General features: G+C 42.7%; 1 protein-coding gene across 1 annotated transcript; it reads right to left on the bottom strand.

Moving 5' to 3' along the window:
• Positions 1–331: 331 nt before the first annotated feature.
• pyroxd1 (pyridine nucleotide-disulphide oxidoreductase domain 1) lies at positions 332–7,392 on the bottom strand. The gene is made up of 11 exons (XM_021563417.3): positions 7,034–7,392; positions 6,861–6,941; positions 6,529–6,648; positions 4,585–4,713; positions 4,417–4,490; positions 4,028–4,316; positions 3,694–3,796; positions 2,418–2,530; positions 2,173–2,295; positions 1,880–2,017; positions 332–1,694 (listed from the first exon to the last, which is right to left on the bottom strand). Exons 1-11 carry the CDS (start codon positions 7,109–7,111, stop codon positions 1,446–1,448), a joined length of 1,497 nt encoding a protein of 498 aa, XP_021419092.3. The 5' UTR covers positions 7,112–7,392; the 3' UTR covers positions 332–1,445.
• Between the last annotated feature and the right edge of the window lie 202 nt (positions 7,393–7,594).

Here is a 7,594-nt window from a genome sequence, read left to right as displayed (position 1 = left end):
GTTGAATAAAGGGAAAACAATGCATAAAAAAAATCCATAAATTAATCATTATTGTGCAATTCATATCTATAGCTACATTGAGATTTATCTTTCATTTTTATCTGGATTTAGTGTGTGGGCCTAACTGTACACGTGCCAAATGCTTTGGTAACTTGGGCAGAAAAAGTTCACATCGATCCACTGAGGAAAAAAGGGAAGGCGCATTTTTTGCGGGGGTTAGTCGGCTGTGGGCCTCATATTTTCACTATCACATGTAGTCGGGTGGTTGCAGATGGGTTATTAGCAAGTGCTGTTGAACAAACAGCTGACCACCGCATCACTAGTCTACACATTTGCAGCAACTACACATGGTATTTTAATCACATTGGCAGTTTAAAGTGACAAAAAAATACATGCATATCAGATTTTAATCAATTTTTCTTGCAGTCTGAACAGCCAAAAAGCACATGGAATCTGATATTTCAAACCACCTTCAAAGGTGATTTTAAATAAGATAAATCTGATTCCTGGCCATATGCTACTTGTCTGAACGGTCAAATCTGGTTTATTTGCCCTCAAGTGGTTTTTAGACTGTCATTTGGTATATCGTGTTGCTTCCTCGCTACTCTGACAATTGACAACATGTGGTAGCTAACTAGCTTGTTAATTGTTTACAAACAAATGAGTGACTGTGCTAGAAAGCTAAATGGCTACCTAGCTTCTGTTCTTACACTACGATTTTGAACATTCAAAGTAACTGGGAAATGTCCATGGCAGGCATTGCTATCACTTTAGCTTGCTACTACAGTGGATAGGAAGCACCAATCAGCCTACACCACTGCGCACACATCTGTTGTTACTATGACAGCTAGCGCAGCCATGTTAGCAAATGACTGCTGTCTGAACGCACACATCCGATTAGGTCACTGTTTGGAAAGTCAGTGTTCCAAAATGGATTTGAAAAATAAAACTGATTTGAGCATTAAGGGCTGCCGTGGGAACAAGACTATCTATTCACAGAGTCTGCATTGTTACCAGATGACCTGGTCCCTCCCTGTATGCAAATTATTTGACAGATATTGTTTCAAAATAATCATGTTTTATGTTAAAACAAGTACTGACACATTGGGTCAATAGTGCCACCTGTCAATGATTTTAGAGGGACAAATTAAATGGTTTGATAATCCAGATCTGTTTACACAATCCAGATACAATGTGTCCCTGACTACCTCCGGAGGTGGTCAGGAAGATCTGATCACAATCAGTTTTTTTTTATTTTTAAATCATCTACACTAGTCTAAACATGTGGGCAAGATCAGGACGTGTTAGCACCAGATATAAACAGGGCTAAAGCAGACATCCAGTTTAGTATTGATTTACGAGGAAGTTCTTGGCCCCTCAGTCAAAGTGGTCTATGTCGGGGTTGAGTAGTAACCCTCCATAGGGTGTTAGGTAGACACACAGGCTCAGTCAAAGTAGTCCTCTATGTCTATGTTGGGGTTTAGTAGCTCTTCTCCGTAGGGTGTTAGGTCCATCTGGTTGAGGATGAGGTTCTCAAAGGTCTCTTCCAGGTCAGTCTCTCCAATAAGGACTGCTCCCAACATCCTCCCTCCGCTCAGCACTACCTTGACGTACTCATGGCCCTTAGTGCAGCGCACCAACAACTCCTGGTTCAGACCCAGACCCTGGCCGTTAAACTTCCCCAGCAGAACCACCTGGAGGGAGAAAAAAAAAGCATGTCAAGTGGACACACCTTATTTAGCATTTCAAGTCAAGTGATGATTTATTATTACAACGTGACAGGATATGCATCTTGTTGCAGGGAACACACCATAAAAGCAGATTCAACACGTCAACAACTGATGTAGAAAAGCATTAGCAGCTTTGCCTTCAAACACACCTTGTAGTTGAAGAACTTTGTAATGTGAGAGAAGAGTTCAAAGCAGAAGTCCAGCTCTATGGTTTCAGACAGGACATCAGCAGCCATACATCGGCCTGCGTACCAGCCCATCTGACGGGCCTGCGTCCACAGACGCATCTACAGAGGAGAGATGTATACAGAATATCATGTCACATCTCACGACTGAATTGATGACAGGATAGTTCACCACAAAATCCAAAAGGCCTCATACCCAAAGGAATGGTCAGACGCAGCATAACGTGATTAGAAGTGATTCAGTGTGGTCTGTGTACCTGCTGCCAGAGGTGGCTTGGCTCCCAGCCTGCTGTACATACGTCTCCAGCAGCGTAAATGTCTGGTTCTGTTGTCATCATGTGGTCATCCACTTTCAGCCCAGAGTCCTCAGCTAACGCAAACTGAACAGAATATGTATGGACAAATATTGGTAAATATTGCTTCTGAGTATAAGTGGCCTGAGTTGTCAGGAAATAATGGATGATATGAAACATCTAGCATCTGTTTAACTTATTTTCCTTACGCTGTTTCCATGGAGAAAAGGTTCGGTGTTTGGCACGACTCCTGTAGCACTGATGATGAAGTCACAGCCAAAAGTCTTCCCATTGGTCAGCTGAGCATACACTGGCCAAGAGCCTATATAGTAGGGGAAAACAGTACAGTGGTTGAAAAGATAAATCAACAATACTGAACTAAAATATAAATGCAACATGTAACGTTTTTGGTCCCATGTTTCATGAGCTGAAATAAAAGATCCCAGACATTTTTCATATGAACAACAAGCTTATTTCTCTCAAATGTAGTGCAGAAATTTGTTTACATCCCTGTTAGTGAGAATTTCTAATTTGACAAGATAATCCATCCACCTGACAGGTGTGGCACATCAAGAAGCTGATTAAACAGCATGATCACTACACAGGTGCACCTTGTGTTGGGGACAAAACGCCACTCTAAAATGTGCAGTTTTGTCACACAACAAAATGCCACAGATGTCTCAAGTTGAGGGAGCGTGCAATTGGCATGTCCACCATAGCTGTTGCCAGAGAACTGAATGGTAATTTCTCTGACATCCAACCGGCCTCACAACCGCATACCACGTGCATAGCGTCGTGTGGGCAAACAGTTTGCTGATGTCCACGTTGTGAACAGAGTGCCCCAAACTATGGACAACAAACACAATTGCATTTTATCTATGGCAATTTGAATGCACAGAGATACTGGGACGGGATCCTGAAGCCCATTGTCAAGCCATTCATCCACCGCCATCACCTCATGTTTCAGCTTGATAATGCACAGCCCCATGCTGCAAGGATATGTACACAATTCCTGGAAGCTGAAAAAGTCCCAGTTCTTCTATGGCCTGCATACTCACCAGACATGTCACCCATTGAGCATGTTTGGGATTCTCTGGATCGACGTGTACAACGGTGTGTTCCAGTTCCCGGAAATACCCAACAACTTCGCACAGCCATTGAAGAGTGGAAAACAACATTCCAAAGGCCACAATCAATAGCCTGATCAACTCTAAACGAAGGATTTGTTTCACGATGCATGAGTCAAATGGTGGTTTTCTGATCCACACCCCTACCTTTAAGGTATCTTTGACCAACCGATGCATATCGGACTTTTGTATATGACCTGTAACTCAGTAAAATCTTTGAAATTGTTGCATGTTGCGTTTTATATTTTTGTTCAGTATAATTTACTATTTGATTGATGGAAACGAACACATTTTCAGCACATCATATTTCCATCTCTTTCACACCGGTATGTGTTCCATTGTCATAGGTTCCTCTCACCAGTGTCTGCTGTCTGTGAGGCAAGCAGTGACAGCAGGAAGTCCTGGTGAGTGTAGATCTGTTTCACCTCAGACTGGTACTCCACTGACACCCTGTGAGACACCTGGCCACAGCAAGAGTTAACACAACTTAGGTTACTATGAATTACTGCTCCAGGCTGACCTCTCTTTCCTTGTTCCAGACAAATTCCCATCTCTGAATGGATACATTTCTACCAACATGTTATATTTGTTTATAACAGATTTATAAACCATCTATAAACTAATAAAATTGCTTTACTAAAACAATATTAAAGTTGTATTCTATAATTGTGAACACACAGAGGCACACTTACCTCCTCTGCTCCTCTCAGACTGATGCCTTCATGCCAGTCTGGTCCCAGGGCACTGCCTGGCTCTTCCAACCCTCTTCTCTGGCCTTGTCTGTCGCCACCTACAGCAAGGCCCTGCGTAGCTGCAGGCCCCTCTATGGTGTAGCGAGCCCTCTTACAGGTAGCAGCTCGCTCTGGTTTGTCTGTGTCCAGGGAGGGGATCAGGAACTGGGCTGCTCCCGCGTCAAAGAAGGTGTTTCCTATGGCCTTGTCTTTCACTACCCAGATTACCTCACAACCTTCCACCTCATACCTGAACCCAATACACAGTACATTTAGCTATAATATATATACACACACTTGAGATTTTAGAACAAGACCAATTCAGACAAAAATAAGGTTGATATACTCACACTAGTTCCAAGGCAATCCCTCCATTTCCAACGACTACAATTCGCTTGGCTTTGGATAACCGCTTCTGAAACTCCTGCCAGCACAAAAGACATCATGAGTACTAGATTAACTGAAGCAAATGGGTGGGGAAACAAGCAAATCTTAACTGGGAAGCCATTGTCAAGTACCTGGGCACTATCTGTGTCTCGTATCCCCAGCACATAGGGGTTATCCTGGGTAAGGAGTTTGGGTCTGCCCCCGCTACAGATACACAGCTTCTCATAGTGGATCTCCAGACCATCCACAGACTGCAAAGTCTGAGAGAAGCAGGAAGGAGGATCACGTTGTGCTTGCATTTTAATAGCATACACGGTACTGTATGCATACTCTGTATGACAATGTATGACATAGTAATTGATGAAAAGACATCCAGAAGGTGGTAGTGTTGGACAGGGATTTATGCTTGGGACCTAATGGTACACTATATATACAAAAGTATGGGGACACCCCTTCAAATTAGTGGATTTGGCTATTTCAGCCACACCCGTTGCTGACAGCTCTATAAAATCGAGCACACGGCCATGCAATCTCCATAGACAAACATTGGCAGAAGAATGGCTACACTGAAAAGCTCAGTAACTTTCTATGTGGCAACATCATAGGATACCACCTTTCCAACAAGTCAGTTTATCAAATTTCTGCCCTGCTAGAGCTGCTCCGGTCAACTGTAAGTGTTGGAATTGTGAAGTGGAAACGTCTAGAAGCAACAACGGCTCAGCCGCAAAGTGGTAGGCCACACATGCTCACAGAATGCGAAAGCCGAGTGCTGAAGCACGTAAAAATCACATCCTCGGTTGAAACACTCATTTCCAAACTGACTTTGGAAGCAACGTCAGCACAAGAACTGTTCGTCAGGACCTTCATGAAATTGGTTTCCATGGCCGAGCAGCCGCACACAAGCCTAAGATCACCATGTGCAATGTCAAGCGTCAGCTGGAGTGGTGTAAAGTTCGCCGCCATTGGACTCTGGAGCAGTGGAAATGCGCTCTCTTGGGTGATGAATCACTCTGCACCATCTGGCAGCCCGACGGACAAACCTGGGTTTGGCGGATGCCAAGAGAACGCTACCTGCCCGAATGCATAATGCCAACTGTAAAGTTTAGTGGAGGAGGAATAATGGTCTGGGGCTGTTTATGGTTTGGGCTAGGCCCCTTAGTAACATTGAAAGTAAATCTTAACGCTACAGCATACACATTCTAGATGACACCTACAGCACCCAATGTCACAGGAAGGCCAAAAAGATCATCAACGACAACAACCACCCGAGCCACTGCCTGTTCACCCTGCTATCATCCAGAAGGCGAGGTCAGTACATGTGCATCAAAGCTGGGACCGAGAGACAGCTTCTATCTCAAGGCCATCAGACTGTTAAATAGCCATCACTAGCACATTAGAGGCTGCTGCCATATGTACATAGACTTGAAATCACTGGCCACTTTAATAAATGTTTACATATTTTGCATTACTCATCTCATATGTATGTAATGTATTCTATTAGATTGTACTGTATCTCTTAGTCTATGCCGCTCTGACATTGCTCGTCCAAATATTTATATATTCTTAACTCCATTCCTTTAGATGTGTGTATCTTGTGTAGTGTTGTGAAATTGTTAGATATTACTGCACTGTTGGAGCTAGAAACACAAGCATTTCGCTACACCCGCAATAACATCTGCTAAACACGTGTATGTGACAAATGAAATTTGATTTGGATAAATTGGAGCGCCGACTGTGAGCCAAGCCTAATCGCCCGTCCTCACTAATACTCGTGGCTGAATGGAAGCAAGTCCCTGCAGCAATGTTCCAACATCTAGTTGAACGCCTTCTCAGAAGAGTGGAGGCTGTTATAGCAGCAAAGGGGGGACCAACCAATTAATGCCCATGATTTTGGAAGGAGATGTTCGACGACCAGGTGTCTGCATACTTTTGGTCATGTAGTGTACATTAATACATTTGAAAGGTTATATTAATATAGATAGCTATAATATAACTGTATACATTAACATAAAAATACCATATATTAGACTAATCTAATGCATTTCAGCCTGTGTGTGTTTACTATTAAAACGTACATGTTGTTGTGCATGAAGGGCCTTCACTGCAGACTGGATGACTCTCAGGTTGGCATACTTTTCCTCTAGAACACTGGAGGGCCTCTCCTCCACATCAAACTCCTCCAGCGTCTTAGATACCTGTCCAGGGAGGGGAGTGTATGGGTTACCGTTAGGGCATTATGAATTACTGGATATATTATGGACAGATCTATTGTAGACATAGCTATAGTATTAACTCATAAACTAAAGCTATTTTGAACATATTAGTAGTCTATAATAAAATATAGACTAACTTTTATCTCTGACACAATTTAACAATCATGATAGCTCGTCTTTCTGTGTATGATCACCTGTTTGAAGTTGCAGACTGCCTTAATCAGAGGGGCTGCTGTCAGGAGAGCAACATCAGCTGATGGGAACTGGGAGGCCAGCTGTCAAAGACAATCACAAAACAGCGTAACATGCCAAGTCGATAATGTTACAGGCGGTACAGGCAGTTTGACAAAGTGCACAGTGGTCTCACCTGCTCAGCACACGTTACACCTGCAATGCCACCACCGACGACCACAAACTTGAATGTCTTTTCGGGATTTGCTGCCATAACTGTTCAGCTAAACTAGCAAGTTAGCTAGCTAGCATACCTGCATTGACAGAAATTGGAGATCTCGCGCAAGGTCCTTAACCTATAATAGCCAATTTAATTGTACCAGTTTATAATGAACTGCACGCATCCAACTTGTTTTATGTCAAATAAAGTAGCAATACATGGTTTAAATGCATTACATTCACTATTTTGTTGCTCTAAATTTTCAATATAATGCACTTCCTTGTTTGTGTCCAAACTATGGCAAGCGGCTGGGTCAAAAGTACATTTCATTATGCAGAGAGAAACCTGTAAATACCGTATGGTAAAAGACAGGCAATATGGATTTTCTCATTTGCAAATTGAAAAAAAACCTCTACTAGCAAAAGCATGCACGTTTTACTCCAGAATATTTTTCATAATATACAAACCATGTTTCTTATTTTCAAAACACAATTGGTGTGGCCTTTTTATTGGGACAGTTCAATCAATGGCTCTCTC

This window comes from Oncorhynchus mykiss, chromosome 15 (assembly GCF_057628025.1).
Source record: "Oncorhynchus mykiss isolate SJ-2025 chromosome 15, ASM5762802v1, whole genome shotgun sequence".
Taxonomy (NCBI): domain Eukaryota; kingdom Metazoa; phylum Chordata; class Actinopteri; order Salmoniformes; family Salmonidae; genus Oncorhynchus; species Oncorhynchus mykiss.
This window is presented reverse-complemented; position numbering and strand designations above follow the sequence as displayed.